The sequence below is a fragment of the Sturnira hondurensis genome, unplaced genomic scaffold (assembly GCF_014824575.4).
Source record: "Sturnira hondurensis isolate 20B ecotype Veracruz unplaced genomic scaffold, ASM1482457v3 Scaffold0004136, whole genome shotgun sequence".
NCBI lineage: Eukaryota > Metazoa > Chordata > Mammalia > Chiroptera > Phyllostomidae > Sturnira > Sturnira hondurensis.
In genome coordinates this window covers 4876332-4895469 of record NW_028076767.1, presented here as the reverse complement: position 1 = coordinate 4895469, position 19138 = coordinate 4876332, and the positions used below count along the sequence as shown (strand labels likewise).

General features: G+C 42.8%; 1 protein-coding gene across 1 annotated transcript in view; it reads left to right on the top strand.

Annotated features, from left to right (window-relative positions):
- Positions 1 to 19138, top strand: part of KIAA2012 (KIAA2012 ortholog) — a 115044-nt gene that overhangs the window by 73542 nt on the left and 22364 nt on the right. The window contains exons 9-10 of the mRNA XM_037043590.1: positions 1896 to 2033; positions 10622 to 10694. Coding sequence (XP_036899485.1) covers positions 1896 to 2033; positions 10622 to 10694 — 211 coding nt within the window. The remainder of the gene's footprint in view (positions 1 to 1895; positions 2034 to 10621; positions 10695 to 19138) is intronic.

The following is a 19138-nucleotide window of genomic DNA, read 5'->3' as shown; positions in this document are numbered from 1 at the left end:
TGTTAATTCATCATTAATACTTAAAAGCAATATAAATGTTATGGGAGGGAGCATTTGTGACAGCCCAGAGGGACGAACATTGAGAGTTGGTCTCCTAAAATATGTGGAAATGATCAACTCCACACCCACGGTGATCTCATGGTACACTAATGTATGTGACCCCAATAAACCAGCCCTGAGAAGTGACTTTCCTCCTTGGGAATGAGAAGGCAGAGCTACTCAGACGACAGGACTCTGAAGATTAGCACATACTTCCTGTAAAGGTGTTTTCATTGGCCCTCCGCATTTGAACCGTGTTGGGTCATGATGTGTAGCTTGTCCACGAGGTGATCGTTATTCTTTTGTCCAGCAAATACATATCGAGTGTGGATGCATTCCCAGACCCTGTGCCAGGCACTGCTGTTATAAGGGAACGGGATGGTCTGGTTCCTGCCTTCATGAAGCTTATAGTCTGCTAGGGAGGGCAGGTGGCTACCTATGCATGAGCATCATTTGGACAATGGCGGGAAGTGCTGAATGCTCTGGGATGTCATGGGCAGCTTTGAAGAGCCAGACCTGAAAGGTGAGGAGGAATTAGAAGGGAGGAGTGTGTTCCCAGGAGAAGGAAGGGCATGTTTGATAGCCTTGTCAGAGAACTGAAAGGTCAATATTGATAGTAGCCCTTTGAACTTGCGGTTCCCACAGTGTGGTAAACATTTCCCTCACAGAGCCCCACAGAACCTTCCTTCACCTTCTGTAGAGCTCAAACTTTGCTTTCTTATGGAGCCTTCCCTGGCAACCCTGCTTAAAATTGCACCTCCACCACCATTCCCAGACACCCCTCACTCCCCTCTCTGTTTTATTTTTCTCTATGTCATGAATCACCTTCAGACATAACTTCTGTTCCACTTGCTTATTATCTCCTCCCTCTCGGTGGAATGTATGTGCAATTTTCACGAGGTTGGAGACTTCTGTCTGCTCCTTGCACTGACGTATCTGCTCTGCCGGGCATAGAAAAGGCACTCAATAAATATTTGTTGAATGACTAAATGAGGCAGGAGAGATAGTCCAGGGCCAGGCAGGAAGAGTCTTGAAAACCTTTTAAGTGGGTTGGCCTTCATCCTGAGGGCAAGGCCTTTGAAGGTTTTAAGCAGAGGAGGGTTGTCCAGTTTGCATCTTGGAACAATCACCAATGTTGCAGTAGGGGCGGGGCTGGAAAGCCACTTCAGATCCAGCTTTGTAGGCACTGAAACCAGACACCATCAGTGACAGGAGAAGGTGTGGCCCAGAAGATGGCACAGCCCCTGGGGCCTCCCAGACTCCTCTGTTAGCCCATTCTTCCTTCCCTCTCTTCTAGGTTTATTCAGATCATTCTTCCTAACACAGCAAACACATTTTAAGTTCAGAAATAAACTGGAGCCTTGCTATAACTGTATTTGCTGCAAGGCAGATTTGATAACTATTCACAAAAGCTATAGACATATCAAAAAGATCTCATTAAAATAGGAGTCTTGGGAAGATGGTGATTTCAGCTCTGCCATTTACCAACTATGTGGCTTTGGGCAAGTTACTTAACTTCCCAGAGCCTCTAGTTCCTGGTCTGTGAAATGGGAATAACAATACCTGCCTCACAGGGTTGTTGTGAGGATGAAATGAAGTAATTACAACCTTGGAACATAGTAAGATGCCTTCTCCACTTTTCCCATTACACCAGATCCAGGCATGAATTAATAACCAGTCTCGGATTATCCTGTGTACATATGGGCCCCCCATGTCTTCCCAGGTAAAAATAGTTGTTACTATTAGAGTTCCTACAATGCAAAACCACTTTCTATAAATATTTGGGGATTTGGACTAGCTCTGGTCGCACTATGTATCATTCCTATGAAAGTTGGGCTTTCTGCTTCTCTTCACAGGCAGCCCAGCAGTCCTTGGAGGCAGCAGCTCAGAAGACAGGAGAGCCTCAAAGTCGTATAAATAAAGGGCCGATATGTTCAAACAGAAAAGAATTTTACACACGCAAGCTGCACATCGACATGACGCCGTTCCTGAAGGTGATCTCACACTGAGAAGACGAAGGGTTTTATAGGCACATACACAGGCAGTCCAGTTAATACACTTCTGCATGGTACAAAAACAGCTTCAGAAGTCCCTCAGAGTTCCTGCTTTATCAGAAGGGAAAGAAAATAGGCAGTCTGTAGCAGATGAACAAAGTACAAATTAGGACAGTAATCACAGCCAGCCATTGGGGACAAATCAGTTGGGTGTCTGGTTTGGATGGTAGGGGACAGGGAACAGAGAGGAGAAAGGATAACCTTGAACTTGAACCACCTCATAAAAAGGCAAATATAATTCATTTTATCTTGATAGTAACTCAAATCACTGTTACTGTTTCACCACTGTGATAGTCCTACTATAGAGAAGGACTCTTGAGTTAACTATTTAGAAATCAACTGCAAATCCTCTTCCTGATGTCCAGTCTTGTTTTCTATCCTCCCAAGCTCAGCCTCATACCCAGTTAAGGGTACTGAGGGGTCTTATAGTGACGATGTCATTTGTCCTTCTTTGCAATACTCCTTCCTGACCCACCTAACAGCACCTGGCAGGCACATGGGAGGTGGTCTGTAAATACCCCATAAACTGATCTTCCTTTCCATCCCACAGCCCTCTGGCTTAGGGTCCTCTTCCTACCCATTCTTTGTGCCCCCTCAGAGCTAAAAGAACTGAAAATAAATGACCACGGAGTAAAAGGAAGTGATCAGGAATAAAGCAACACTTGGTATGGAAGGATCTCGGATCCTTCCTATTATCCTAGAGGACAAAATCTCAGCCCTTTGATAAGAGGTGACTAGGAAAGACAGAAACAGAGGAGAAGAAACCAAACACTTTGTGGCTTTTAGCCAGCACTGTTGACTGGCAGGAACTTAGGAGGCTTCATGTGTTGTGCTCCTAACCTCAGCTAATCCAGAGTCCTTGTGTTACATCTCTGGGCAGCCCCAGACTCAGCTCTGCAACAGGGGGCTGTAAGAGTCATCTTTTGCCCCAAACCTTTTCTCTACATGGCTAGGCTCTGCTTTCCTCTGTTTCTTCTTAGACAGGCTCTTTCCTCATGGTCGCAAGATGACCACCAGCTTCTGTTTTCTAGATCATTCCAGAACTGAATCTTATTGACCTGACTCAAGTCACATGCCCATGCCCAGATGAATCACCATCACCCAGGGAATAGAATACACTGACTGGCCCAGCCTGGAGCCACAGGAACTAGGGGTGGGGAGGGGAGCAGTGTCTCAAAAAGGAAAACAGGGTCTTTTTTTTTTTCCATTTTTTTCTTTTTTTTTAAGTTTAATTTTTTTATTTAACTCTTGTTCAAGTACAGTTTTCTTTCTTGTATTTCCAGCCCTGCCCCCCAGTGCTCCCCACCTCCCTCCCAGCTCCGCCCCCCACCTTAGTTATTGTCCATGTGTCCTTTATACTTGTTCATGTGAGTGCTTCCCCTTTTCCCCTGTGATTCTCTCCCCTCTCCCCTCTGGACCCTGTCAGCACGTTCTGTATTTCAGTGTCTTTGGTTACATTTTGCTTGCTTGTTTGTTTTGTTGTTTAGATTCCTGTTCAAGGTGATATCATATGGTATTTGTTTTTCACCGTCTGGCTTATTTTGCTCAGCATAATGCTTTCCAGTTCCATCCATGATGTTGCAAAGGGTAGGAGCTCCTTCTTCCTTTCTGCAGCATAGAATTCCATTGTGTAAATGTACCATAGCTTTTTGATCCAGTCATTGACCGATGGGCATCTAGATTGCTTCCAACTCTTGGCTATCGTAAATTGTGCTGCTATGAACATCGGGGTGCATAGGTTCTTTTGGATTGGTGTTTCAGGGTTCTTAGAATATACTCCTAGCAGTGGAATTGCTGGGTCAAAAGGCACGTCCATTTTTAGTTTTCTTAGAGGAAAACAGGGTCTTAAAACCTGAATAAGAGAATGATTCCAGGTAATAAAGGATATTTGCTTACAAGCATTCAAAATAATTGCCTTGATTTATTACATGTTATATGAGTTTGGTAGGGCTATTATAACAAAGTACCATAGACTGAGAGGCTTAAACAACAGAAATTTATTTTCTCACAATTCTGGAGGCTGGAAGTCCAAGATCAAGGTGTCAGCAGGTTTGATTTCTTCTGAGGCCTTTCTCATTGGCTTGTCGATGGCCATCTTCCCCCTGCATCTTCTTCACACCATCTTCCCTTTGTGTGTGTCTGTGTCCAAATCCCTTCTCAGGAGGCCAGTCATACTGAATCAGGACCCACTCTGATGACCTGATTTTACTTCTTTAACAGCCCTATGTCCAAATGCAGTGACATTCTGAGGTGCTGAGGGTGGACTTCAACATACGAATTTTGGAAGAACACAGTTTAGCCCAAAACACTTATATTAATGAATCTAGCCTTTTTTCTCTTTGCAACAGTTTAGTCCTTCTTTTAGGGCTTGAAAAATTGTGGTTGGTACTTTCTGGGATGAGGTCTCACCAATATTATGACTGTTCATTCATTCAACCCATAATGAGCATCTACTCCTTACTATGTACCTGGGCCTTGGGGATACAGCACCAGCAGACAAAACAGACTGAGATCCTTATCCTCCTCCAGACAATGTGTGTAGTATGTTAAAAGGTGATAATGCCATGGAAGTGAGATAAGGATATATTTACAGAGTGTCTAGAAACCAAAGAATTCAGAGTGGGGAATTTTATAATAATCTTCTGTGTATTTAGGGTCTACAAGGCTTTTGTGTTGCACTTTTTATCCCACAATTTTGGCATCATATTATTACCATAAATTATATCATATACCATGTATCATATACATTTAACACACATATTATACAACATATTATAGGGGGAAAGGCACTGTCATCCCTAAGGCCCACTTTCCAGACCACCCTTTTCAAAACTCACAGAAATTGTAACACAGCCCACTTCTGCTGGTCCTAACACATGAGGCTTTCTGATTCCCAGAGCAGCCCTTTCCCAAAAGACAACTTTTCTTGGGAATGTTCAGTGTTTGTAGCTCTTCATAGGTAGAACTTCTTGTTGATATGGTAGCTCCTGGATTCTTAGGGATTGCCATATAAAAAGACACAAACCTCAAGGCTATATAGAAAAGGACAGTGAGTTCACACAGAGGAAGACATCCAGGCTGCCCTCAGCACCTGGAGCTATAGAGAAACCAACTCATTCTACACATTTCATTCCTTCATTTCCTGCCCATGCACAGGGCACTTCATTTATTTTTGCCTGGTGCATGTAAGAAAAATTGCACATTTCAAGACACGAGGGTAGAAGATAAAAATATTGAGACAGCAAAGGGGGATGGAAGAAGATGTAAATAATCACAATTGCAACATCACTGAACACTTATTCTGTGCAAGCCTCTGTTGTAAGTTTTACATGCAAGACCTCATTGAATTCACAAAATCAATCTAAGAAGTAAGTGGCATCACCTCATTTTACAGATGAGAAAACAGAAGGCACTGCAAAGTTAAATCACTTCACAAATATCAGATAGCTGGTAAATGACAGAAAGAAGATTCAAAGTCAGGCAACACGATCCAAAGCCCATGTTTTCAACCATCTGTTACAAAGCTTCACTGCAGACCCCAGCTGAGTCCTATACAATCAAATGCACCACCTACCATGTTAGCCAAACAGCTAGCATGGCTTCTTCTAGAAAATTCCATCCCTGAGTACTCAACCAGTCTGCTGCAGGAAGATTTTCTGACCCTACAGGACTCTGCCCTTCCCCCCACTCCCACCTGCATTCTGTTGGGCCAATGTAAAGCTTCTCTCCCTGTGATTGTTTGGTTAGATAACGTATATCAAACATCCTCTGTGTATCATCCTAGCACATCCTCTGTGCTAGGCACTGAGAGTACAGAGATGAATCATCTCCATCCTGGCCTCCCAAGGAGCCCACAGTCTAAGAGAGAGAGAAACAGAGAAGCAAATGCTGTCGGGACAGCACGGTACCCGAGGCAGGCCCAGCCAGGTTGCTGTGGGAGAGACTCATTTGCTTCTTATTCATTGCATGTGGAATCCTCCTCAGATTTAAGAACCTCCTTATAACACTGAAGACAACACTATTAGCCCATTTTGGAAGATAATCTTATCAGACTTAGATTTGGGGAAATGCGATTGATCCAGACTACATCTGGGTTCACATAACAATGGAACCATGTCTTTAAAAAATCTATTTCTTGAAAAAGAAATGGTAATTGATAAATAAATTATGATAGGGATTTTTTTCCCCAAGAACTTTAATAAGTTGTCGGGTTAGGTAGTGGGGACTAAAATGGCAATAATAAAAATGAATGTAGATGCAGAGCTGAATACGCTCACACTCGACACTGATGTCAAAGGCAGGCATGTTGCACCCGGAGGATGAGAGGAACAGGGGAAGGCTCCACCTTACAGTCATCACCCAGACAGCTGCCACTTCGTGCTCGAGCTAGAGGAACCCACCCGAAATCAGTTATGGGACTTTAAGCAGCACTCCCCAACCCCCCGCACACCCCAAGTTTAAGGACAGCCCCAGGTTTTACTTATGCAGGCAGGTGAAGGCACATCTCACCAGGCAGAGGGTGACTGTCACTGCCACTGAATCCTATGGTCATGTGGGGGAGGGACGCCTTGGATTTCAATGACTAGAAGTAAGAGGACAATGATGTTAGGCTTCAGACATTGTCCAGAGATGGAAGAGCCCCCTCGGAAAAGAAGTTCAGTGCCTGGAGTCCTTTAAACTTGCTTTCTTGGCTACTGGAAGGACAGCCGCAAGGGGATCACAAGCTGGTTTTGAAATGTGATGATTCCAGGACACTTGAATAATATTTCCAGGAAAAATATTTGGGGTATTGGGTCTATTATATTTCCAAAAGAAAGAGGCCCAGGATTAAGTAGATTATTATCTATATTCAAGTATCAGACTAGAAGTGACTCCTAGTAACCTTGTATCACTCCTGGGACTCCACTTCCCCTTTAGGAAAATAGAGATAATAATCCTGGGATCTCCATACCTGCCTCTCAACAGTGAGGCAAGAGTTATACAAAATAATAATTTTCAAAGAACACTTACATCTACAAAGGACTCTATTTATAAAGGAGATAGTAACATTGATTGATCCTGGTAAGAGCCAAGCCCCTCACATACTGGACCTTATTTAATTTTTTCAACCCCCTCAGGTTAAGTGTGCCAGTTGCCACTGAGCGAATGAGAAAACTGAGGACTGGTGAGATGAGGTGGTGACTGGTGACAAGGCTGGCGGCAGAGGGAGCTAGGATTCAAAGCCAGGAAACCTACAATACCTGATATTGATGAGGTCCAGCCACTCTGTTCCAGGAAGACTGATTGTACATCTTTTTTTCTGGCTTCAGAACCTGTTGTTGAACTACAGGTCATGGCTCACAGCTGACAGGATACCCATGTCTGACTCCTGCACCCCATGTTCCCCCTTCCTTCCCACAGTTCCTTACAGAAGCCTGCCAGGGGCCAAGAAGTACCACGCACAGATGGGGAGCTGTGCGTGAGGGTAGACGGCAAGTGTGAGGTTCTCCAAGGACAGATGAGAACTTAAGGTTACCTGGCTCAGGCCCTGTCCGCAGAAGAAACTAAGGCTCGGAGGTTAAGTAATTTGCATGATCTGTGTAAGGCAAAAAGAGCAGGAATCAGGGCTTCAGCGCACGCAGTCGGGCTCCCAGACCCGCACCCCAACTGTCCTCTCTGGTTTTCAGGTGCAGTTTGTGTTCACAGAGTGTTGCCCACCCTCAGCCCTCCCCAGCCCCACAATGCCACACTGCTGCTGCCAGTGCTCATTCTAAATACAGCTTCCTCAGATCCCTGGTTTGCCTGAAATTCCTTATCACATCCCCACGAGCCTTCCAATTAAACCCCAGCATCAAAGATGTATTTCTTCTATAAATAGAAAAATATAACATGCACTTTTTTTAAAAGTCCCAACTGCAACATGTAAGCTCTGGCCCGTGTCTGATTCACACTGTCCATGCACATGCACACCAGACTACCCCTGAACCAGCACACGCTGCTCCCTCTGCCAGGAACTGCCCTGCCTCCCCTTCTCCGTAAGACTTAGCACTGGTCCACTGGTAAACAAACCTTCCCAGGCCTAATTTAGCTTCACCTCTGGTGAGGTCCTGCTGAAACCTGTCTTAATCTGTCACAGTATTTATCACACTGCATTGCAGCGATTGAGATGTCTTGTTTCTCCTCAAGTCAGCGAGCTTCTTATAAATAGATCTTTCTGCTTAGTGCCCCCAATGCCTAGCACAGCGCATGGCACACAAGAGACACTCAGTTGTTCTTGAGCTGAATGAGCAGATGAAGAGCAAGTGGCTTGCCAGAACAAGAGAGCTGGGGTTTGAATTTTCAGCCCTTTAGTTTGTTTTACTCACTCACTCACCAAATATTCAATCACTAGGTTTAGCCATGGCATTTGTAACTAATATTAAAAGTGACAGATAGCAGTTTGCTTAGTTTTAGTTTTTAATTCAAATTCTGAATCCAAAATACACTCAGAAGTTCTCATTTTTTTTAAGTTTTAAAGAGTGTGTCTCCCAGCTCCTGAGTCCCCTTCCCCAGGGACACCACTGTTACTAGTTCCTGAGTTGTAATGCGCATGTAAAAGCCAATGCAAACAGACAAACACATAGATAGATAGATGCTTCATACACATTTTAACATATTACACACATTGTTCACAGTCTTATTTTAACCCAATATACTTGGCATTCTTTCTGTGTTAATTCATAAAGAGATGCTTTTTAACAGCTGCACAGTGTCCCATTGTACTCGTATGAATCACTGTGATTGGTTTGACGAGTCCCCACTCAATGAAATATTGTGGCTGTTTCCCATCTGTCGAAATGAATGACTTTAGTCATTTTACATGTGTGTTCATATATGTAAAAATGATAGATTTTTTAAACACTTTTCTAATCAACAGACAAAATTTTAAATTAAGACTATTTCTTTTTCTAACAGGGACTCGCCAAAAGATTCCTTCCAAAGCCCTGACTCTCTCTCTCCATCTTCCCATCTGTGAAATGAGCACATTTCTTGCCCCTGAAGATTCATACCTGCGTGTTGTTAAGATTCAAGGTTTATCCTTTGGGCACCAGTATTCTTTCAAAGAAGGAAACTCATTTCTCCCTTTTCATCCAATTTCCTGTTAGATTAAAGGAATTTATAAATAGGCTTTTAAAAAAAATTACCTCCTTTCTAGTTTTCTAACTTTGTAGTTTACTATGACTTAGGCAGTTTTTTCCTGCAATGGTTTATTAAAACCTTTCCATCTATTAAGGAATGAATTTTTTACTGCATTAGGCCCAATTTGCTTTGTCTCCAAAATAAGAAGTACAAAACCAAGAAAACTACTTAACTGCTTGCTCTAGCTTTTTTGTGTCAGAAGAGCTCATCAGTTAACAAGTGAGAAACATGCAGGGTAAAAGGCCATTCAGTGAGAAGAGAATGTCGAACAAATTAGCAGATAATTAATTGTCTCTTCCCAAAGTAGCTTGGATATTTAATAATAAAGTGAAAAACTGATGGTCACTAAAGGAACTTCCAGGAGAGAATTCCAGGGCCCTCCACATCAGATTCCTTCTCTACAGCTGAAAAGAAGCTATGGATTAATCAGAGATCCAGGTGACAAAGGCCAAGAGCTGGCTTCATCCGATACACAGGGCATTACTTGGGTCACTGACTACCTGCCACATACATCTTTTTGGCTACTAAAGAGATGCTCTTCCAACACATTCAAGGCTTGTGATTCTCTATCCTGACTGCATGTTGGAATCACCCAAGAAGACTTAAAAATGTCTGATCTTCAGAAAGTCTGATTTTAATGTTTAGAGTTAGGTCCTGGGAATCATATTTTTTAAAGCTCTGTGAAGAATTTTAATACGCAGCCAGGATTGTGAAGCACTGTTATGGAGACTTCTGGGCAGAGGGATTGCAAGCAGCTTGTGTGACTCAGAGAAAGAAGGAAGAGGGCATTAAATGTGATAAGATACCCAATCTGTGATAATCCTGGAAACTCCACAAAAGTCCAGCCTCACTCTTTTGCTCTCCTACTTTAAACCCTCAGTGCCCTCTATGTGTTCCCAAGATAAAGACCAAAGTCCTTATCCTACCTTCAAGGCCTAGGAGGTCTGATTCCTCCCCATGCTTCCCACTTCTCTCAGTCTCTGCTCTCATTACACACTGGTCCTCCTTCAAGTCCTGGGAGGTACCCTGCTTCCTCCCACCAGTTGGCCTGTGCCTGGGATGTTCTCCCTGACACCCAAACCCTCTGCCCCTGCCCCAACCCTGTTAACACCTATGAATGCCAGGCATTGAGCCCAGCACAGATGAAAGGGACAAACCTCCCACAAGAGGATGGCTAAGAACCTAAGCCACCTAGCTTTTCAAGGCTAATCACACTTGTAACAGACTTCTTGGTCACTTAAGTTAAACTAAGTTGGTAAAGGAAAAGAAACAACTAAGAAAATTGTATTCTCTTTTCCCAAAAAGCATGGACCACAGAGTATTTGCACTTATTTTGTCTTATGTACTTTTGTTGTGTGTTAACCGAATAGGAAAGCAAAGATGAACTGGACTGCTATCAAGAACAAGGAGGACCCCTCAGAGAAAACCATCAAGACACCCAAGGTAGAGACAGCTGGGTTGAGTTTTATAATCTTAACATGATAATTGTCGGATGAAGTTTGCCCCTCTGATTGACGTTAATGGGGAATGATCCTTCCATTTCCCTCAGGTTGTGGGTTGGAAATCAGAATTACAGCCCGAAGTGCTGAGTTCTGACTCTGATGTGTTCTTAGTGACTGCAAATAGATGGAAAAGAGTGGAGACTCTGTGGGCATTACAAAAGGTTCTACAGGCACTTCTACCTTTCTATTTCTCCTGCTTTCACAGGGCCTTGGATATGCAGGTGAGGGAGCTGAGGTTCCCTGCCTGGTGGGATAATATTCCAACAGATGGGAGAACAGCATCTTTACAGACCCAGCCCGCAGCTCTAGAGGGCCAGAGCTACTTGAGTATGGCTTCCTCCAGAAATGATGCTCCATTTGATAGTGATGATGATTCCAGGAACTTTGGGCCCAGAACTGGAATAGTTCTTATTCCCAGATGTTGGCGTAGTTCTTATTCCCAAACACTCAGCTCTTCCCTGGGGGTGCCTGGGCATGCTGCTGTGTGATGCTACAACTGGCTAGGCCCAGAAAGCAGAGCTGATCTGTATCCTCATTACTTCTTGCAGCAGCGGAAACCTGTGTGAAAAACTCTTAAATTCTCAAGGAGGGGATGCAGAGCCGGCCAGCCAGCCAGAATTGTGCTTGTAGTTTGCTGTACAAAGGCATCTGGCAGAGGGAGCAAATACAGGCTGAAATCCTGCTCAGCCAGCTGAGCCGTATTCCCAGCCCTGGGTGCATCCACCCAGAAGGGGCTCCCGTTCCTACCTGGTCCTCCTACTGAAGAGCCTTCTCTAATCCACATAAGGTGCTCTGTTGAGGCTGGCGGCAGCGATCTGAGCAGCTGACTGGAGAACATGGGCTCTGGAGTTGGACTACCTCCACCTTAACCTCTCTGTGCCTCAGTGCCCTCACTTGAGGCTAAAAAACATTACTCCCCTCATGAGATTGCTGAGGAATAAATGCAGTAATTCATATATAATAGTCCTCTAATGAATATTAATCTTGAGTTGGATATCACAGTGATTACCAATCTGAAATGATACCACAACTCTCCCTATGGCAGCTGGACCCTTGTCGGGGAGACCATAGGAGCTCACTGGAGACGAATGTGCAAAGTCATGGATTTGGGGTTTCACCCTAAACTTGATATTTTTCTATTTACATCCCTTACATTTGCTTTCACTTGACATTCTAGACAAAAATAACTTTTATATTCATTTAAAAAGATTTCAGACCTTCCAGACATCGGACAATTAAGTATCATGGTAGCCCAATCCCTGGGTTCGGTCAAGTTGTTAAGCAAGGTTTCTGCTAACATAGGTATTCTGCCACCTCCATTTTCCAAACGGAGTCACCTCAGCCAGGAAACACACTCCAGTCCTCAGATCTTTGATATCGTCAATCATGTGTAGAATGTGAACACTGATGAGCCTCTAAGGTCTTGACTGAGTGCAATAGGGGTTTTAGGCAGCACAGAACATGGCCGGATCTACACAACGACCAAGTCAGTCAAAACAGATTACCTGTCTCACGACAGAGGAACAGGCTGCGGCTCAGCTCCGTAAAGATTATTCACACGGTCTTCAAAGCTGCAAAATATCACTGCAGAAAATTAAAGAAACCGTTTGCCTGTCCTGAATGATAAATGCTAGTGTTTAAAAAGGATTTCAAATCTTTTAAACACAATGGGTGTAGGGGATTGGAGGGCACTGTTTAGGCAGCATTACAGTGATCAAGAGCACTGATTATCAAGCCTGAATCCCTGGGTTCAAATCTTTGCTTCACCATCTGTGTAGTTAGGGATTACTAACTGTGTGACTTTGAATAAGTTATTGAACTTCTCTGGCATCTTTTTCATCATCTGTAAAATGGGGACACTAACAATACTTATCTCATGGGGTTGTTGTGACACAGAGGAGTTGTTAATATGTGTAGTGTGCTTATGAGTGCCTGATGCAGAGTAAGTTCGAATTAAAGGTTAGCTATTGGTCTATTTCTGGAAAACATTAATATTTTAAATTATATTTTATTGATTATGCTATTACAGTTGTCCTGATTTTTCCCCTTTGCCCCCCCTCCACCCAGTACTCCCCACCCCCTCAAGCAATCCCCACACCATTGTTCATGTCCATGGGTCATGTGTATAAATTCTTTGTCTACTCCATTTCCTATACTGCACTTTACATCCTCATCACTATTCTGTAACTACCTGTTTGTACTTCTTAATCCCCTCATCTCTTCACTCATTTTCCCACACCCCCTTCCCATCTGGCAACCATCAAAACATTCTGTGTATCCATGATCTGTCTCTGTTCTTCTTCTTTGCCTAGTTTGTTTTTTAGATTCAATTGTTGATAGATTTGTATTTTTTGCCATTTTACTGTTCATAATTTTGATCTTCTTTTTAAATAAATCCCTTTAACATTTCATATAATAATGGTTTGGTTATGAGGAACTCCTTTATTTTTATCCTGTCTGGGAAGCTCATTATCTCCCTTTGATTCCAAATGATAGCTTTGCTGGGTAGAGCAATCTTGGCTGTAGATACCTGCTTTTCATGACTTTGAATATTTCTTGCCAGTTCCTTCTCACCTGCAAAGTTTCTTCTGAGAAGTAGTTGACATTCTTATGGGGAACTCCCCTGTAGATAACTACCTTCTTTTCTCTTGTGGCTTTTACAATTCTCTCTTTATCTTTAATCTTCAGTATTTAATTATGATGTATGTTGAAGAAAGCCTCTTTGCATCCATCTTGTTTGGGACTCTGTGCTTCCTGGACTTGCATGTATATTTCCTTCACCAAATTAGAAAGTTTTTTCATTATTTTTTCAAATAGATTTCCAATTTCTTGCTCTTTCTCTTCTCCTTCTGACACCCCTATGATGTAAATGTTGGACCTCTGGAAGTTGTCCCAGAGGCTGCTTACACTAGCTTCATTTGGGGGGATTCTTTTTCCTGTTTGTTGTTCTGATTAGTTGTCTTTTGCTTCCTTATGTTCCACATCATTGATCTGATTCTCAGCTTCATCCACTCTACTGTTGATTCCCTATAAATTGTTCTTTGTTTCAATTAGTGCATCCTTCATTTCTGACTGGATTTTTTTTTATGCTGTTGAGGTCCTTACTAAGTTCCTTGAGCATCTTTATAAACAGTGTTTTGAACTCTGCATCTGATCGATTGCTTATCTCCATTTTGTTTAGCTCATTTTCTGGAGTTTGGACCTGTACTTTCATTTGGGCCATGCTTGTCTCCCCATTTTGACAGCCTCCCTGTTTGTTTCTATGTATTAAGTAGAGTTGCCTTCCGAGTGTGACCTAATGTAGTAGGTGTCCTGTAGAGTCCAATGGCACAGCCTTCCCCATCACCCAAGCTGGGTAAAAGGTGCATCCTTCGTGTGGTTTGAGTATATCCTCCTCTTGTAGTAGAGTCTTGGTGGCTATTGGCAGATCAATGGGAGAGATTTACCCAGGCCAGTCAACTGCAAGGATTAGCTTGACAATTTACCACCAACCTCCACCCTCTGTGGAGGATCAGCTGTGGAGGGGCAGGGTGGTGGCACCCTGACTTGGTCTGTAGCTGTCCACTGGGTGTGTGGACTCTGTGGTTTCCCAGGTGGTGCAGGCCAAGGCAGCCCCCACCTAGGTTTTGCCCAGAGCCGCCCTGACTGAGCTGTAAATCAATCTAAGGTGGCTGCTCCTTGTGCTAGGCTTGGAGATTTCCAGGTGAAGCCATGCTGTGAATCTAGGTTGGCTAGTGCTAGTGCTAGGCCTGGGGCTCTCTGAGTCCCACTGTTCCTTGTTTGATAGAATTTAGGAAGTTGTGAAGCATGATCCAAGACCAGCCATTCATATAGAAAAGCAAATTGGGTGGGCCTATAATTTGGGTGGGGTGGAGTTTCTGGGGATCTCCGAAGTGGGTCAAACAGTGTTAGCCAGTTTGATCAAGTCTCAGACAAGGCACCAGCTTGCCAGCTCAGTCTGGATGGATGTGGTTTCTTTAATTCTATAATTTTCAGGCTCCCATTCAGCTCAATTTCTGATGGTTCTGAGTGGGGGTTGTTCTTTATTTTAGTTGTAATTTTGATGTGGTTTTTGGAAGATACGAGCCATGTCTGCCTACACTGCCATCTTGACCAGAAGTGAAAAACTTTAATTTTAGTAGCCATAAATTTCACTTTGTCAGGAAAGACTTGTTCTACCTTGATGAGACAGTGATATCTTTATTTTCCAAATCAGTCTCTGTGGGGTGGGGCTTGCTCTCAGGGGGAATGATTGAATCCTCTGTGTAGAGGATTCCTTTTTCACTTAAATCCAGGTGTGGGCAGCAGACCCAATCTTAACAAAGCAGCCTTACCAATATCTGCCTTCTGTGAAAGTTTATGTAGTTGTTTATCTCATTTTATTCTCTCAAAAATCTTATGAGGTAAAGTATATTATTCCTCTTTCACACATGAGAAAAGTGAGGCTCAGGGGGTTAGGTAACTTACCCAAGGTGCAGCCAGTATGTAAAGAAGCTGAGATATGAACCCAGGTTTCTGTGGCTCCATGCCACTGAGGTGGGGTTTTTTTTAGATTTTATTTATTTATTTTTAGAGGCAGGTGGCAGGAGGGAGAAAAAGAGGGAAACATTGATATGTGAGGGAAACATTGATTGGTTATCTTTTTCATGCCCCAACTGGGGGCCTGGCCTGCATCCCGGGCATGTGCCCTGACTGGAATCAAACCAGCCACCTTTTGGTTTTCAGGCCAGTGCTCAATCCTCTGAGCCACACTAGCTGGGGTACTGTTGGCTTTTTAAAAGAGTTGTAACTCTATTCACATGTTTCTAATTAGGAAACAGGTACAAAGTCAGAAACATCACAAAATTATGGCAGCAATTTTGTAAGCCAACATGAATCTGGGAAATTATTTAAGATCTCTAGAAACTGTTTTATTTTTTATTATCTTTTATTGTTTATCAACTCTACAGTTGACCCCACTTTGTCTTCCTTCGTCCCCTCCCCTGAGTTGTCCTCCCCTCTCCCAGGCAATCCCACATCATTGTCATATGGGTCATACATATATGTTATTTGGCTAATCCCTCTGCTTTCTTTCATCTACTTTTCTCCCCTCATCCTTGCTCTTAGAAATGCTTTTATATTATAGATAAAGGAAGCTGAGGTCTAAAAGCCAAGACAATTATGCAAAATTATCGCCAATTATTAACATCAAGGTCATCCAAGTCTCTACCTGGTGTGCGTATTTAGTTCATTTTAGTTTCATTTTCAAGGCCTTTCCTCACATCGGTCCCTGGCTCCAGGAGAAAACAGCTCCAGAAGAAACAAATCTAATGACTGCCCAACCTGTGCCACAATGTGAGGGGTAGCCAGTGTCGCAAAAGTGTCTCTTAAAGGTGTAGAGAAAACAGGGAGAGTGGCAGTGTGTGTCCAGGAGTTGAGGCAGTGCCACTGCCCCAGAATCTATAGACTGGAAGGTGGTACCTCTGCAGACTGTCACCTCATGATGTTGGTCAGAGCTTCTTGCTTCGCAAATTGGTCTGTGTGAGGCCTGCAGAGTCACAGAACACTGTCACCCTCCACTATCTGGAGCCATGGTACTGGGTTCAGAATACCCTGCTAGTTCTTAGCAACCTACATGATCTACACACTCTATTACTGCTTTATTTTTCCTTGGGGAGAGTATTTCAGAGTTCTCCTCCAGTGTGGGAAGTGGTGCCTCCTTAAGAAGGTTTTTGGCTCACTCCACTCAGTTCAGGGTGGTAACCCCAGGGAAGTCCCCAGAATCCTAGAACATAGCTATTACCCCTTGATCCTGAAAATTCTCTTTGCCTTCCATAAAGCTCATTTCTAACAAAACCAAAAGCAGTTGAAACTAGAGACAAAGACAACATAAGAAAGGAAATTTGTAGACCAATCTCATTTATAATCAAAGATGTAAAATTTCTAATAAAATATTAGCCAATTAAATTCTTAAGCTTATATATAAATCCTTAAACATATATGTGTGTGTTTGTGAGTATGTATCATGATGAATTCAGTTTATCCCAGGAATTCAAAAAAGATGTTCTAACATTTGAAAATCTGTTTAATTCATATCAAGAGGTTAAAGGGGAAAAACCTTAGGGTCACCTCAGTAGATGAAAGAAGAAAAATAAATTCAGAAAATTCACCTTTATCAAACCAGGACTGGCCCTGGCTGGCGTAGCTCCATGGATTGAGTGTGGGCCTGCGAACCAGGCGATCGAGGTTCGATTCCCAGTCAGGGCACATGCCTGGGTTGCAGGCCAGTTCCTTGCAGGCTAACTACCAGCAGGGGACGCACAAAGGCAACCATACATTGATGTTTCTCTCCCTCTCTCCTTCCCCTCTAAAAATAAATAAATAAATAAAATCTTTAAAAAAAAAGATGCTCCTATGTATAATGTGCACCCATGTTAAAAATAAAAAATAAAAAATAAAAACAGGACTAAATGAGTCCTGATTTTATAATGAGTATCTACCAAAACCCTGCAGTAAACATCACATTTCAATGGTAGAACTTTAGATGCATTCTCTTTAGAGACAGGACTAGGATAAGGATCCCTCTCTCGTGTTTCTATTTCAACATTATACCAGCACAGCAGGGAAAGGAAAAGTAAAAGGATAGAAAGGAGGAAATAACACTGTCATTATTCCCAGACAATAGTATCCCTTAACATGGAAAATCTGAGAGCCTCTCCAGATAAGCTATTAAAAGGCAAACCATTAGAAGACAAAAAAAAATCAGCAAGATGACTAAATATAGATTACTAAATAAAAGTCAATTGTGGGGAAAATACTGCTTTAAAACATAAAGCATGATTTATGATGTAATTGTGTCCATAACTGTTATTATGGAAAGCCCTAAACAACACAAAAGTGGACAGAACAGTACAATGAATTTCATATCCCTATCTCCTGGCCAATGTCATTCACCTACATTCCCAACCCTTTCCTCCTATCTACATTATCTTGAAACAAATTCCAGGATCATATCATTTTATCCATATACACTTGAGTATATATCTCTAAAAGATAAGAACAGCCTCTTTTGACATAACCATAGCAGTACCACTATTGCACCTAAGATTTAGAAGTATTCTTTAATATCACTGAATATTCAATCAGTTTTTTCAATGTTCTAATTGTTTCACAATTATTATAATTGTTTGAGAATTTGTTTGCAATGGGTTGATATGACCTTTAAGTCTTATTTAATTTATAAATTCCCCTCCGTTTCTTCTGCCCCTTGCCTTCTAGTTTACTTTTAGAAAATCAGGTCACTTGACCTATGAGTTTCCCACATTCTAGATTTTGCTGATTGCATCCTTATGTTGTACTTTCACATTTCTGCCTTCTATATTATTTCCTTTAAGTTAGTGCTTAGGCCTAGAGACTTGATAAGACTCAGGTTTGGGTTTTCCTTTTGGCATGGAGGTCACTGTGTTCTTCCATGAGGAGACATAGTATCTGCTTCTCTCCCCATGATGACAGCGACTACAAACCCATTAATTCATGAGAGGCTGTGAAGTAGTGACACTGAAATTCTATCATTCTTTCTTCACTTATTACTTGGGAAACTCTTACTAAAAGGAACTTGTCCCCTTCTACTATTTAATTATCCAATGGTACAGTTTATGTAGGAAGGCCATTAAATGTAGTTTTTAAATATAATATTATAGAACTTCCGGCCAAGATGGAGGTGTAGGTAGACACACTGTGCCTCCTCGCACAACCAAAAGATGGACAACAACAAATTTAAAAACAAAAAACAACCAGAACTGCCAGAAAATCAAACTGTATAGAAGTCCGACAACCAAGGAGTTAAAGAAGAAATGTTCATCCAGACCAGCAGGAAGGGCAGAGATGGGCAGCTGGGCAGAGAGGACTCACAGCAAGGTGGTGGCTGGTGGGCAAAGCAGCAGCTGACAGACCCAGTGAGGCAGCGGCTGGTGGAGCAGGCGGTCCCACATTCACGTGCAGATAAACTGGGAGGAACAACTGGGGAGCGAAACAGACTGAGCAACCCAGGGCTCCAGTGCAGGGAAATAAAGCCTTAAACCTCTGATTGAAAACACCTGTTGGGGTTGAGGTAGCAGGAGAAACTCCCAGCCTCACAGGAGAGTTCACTGGAGAGACCAATGAACATACACAAGCCCACCCAACCAGGAATCGGCACCAGAGGGGTCCAATTTGCTTGTGGGTAGTGGGGGAAGTGACTGAAAACCAGCAGAGAGCAGAGCAAGCACCATTGTTCCCTCTCGGACCCCTCCTTCACATACAGTGTCACAATGCAGCCACCAGGGTTGCCCCACCCTGGTGAACACCTAAAGCTCTGCCCCTTACTATGTAACAGGCCTGTGGAAACAAAACAAAACAAAAAAAATG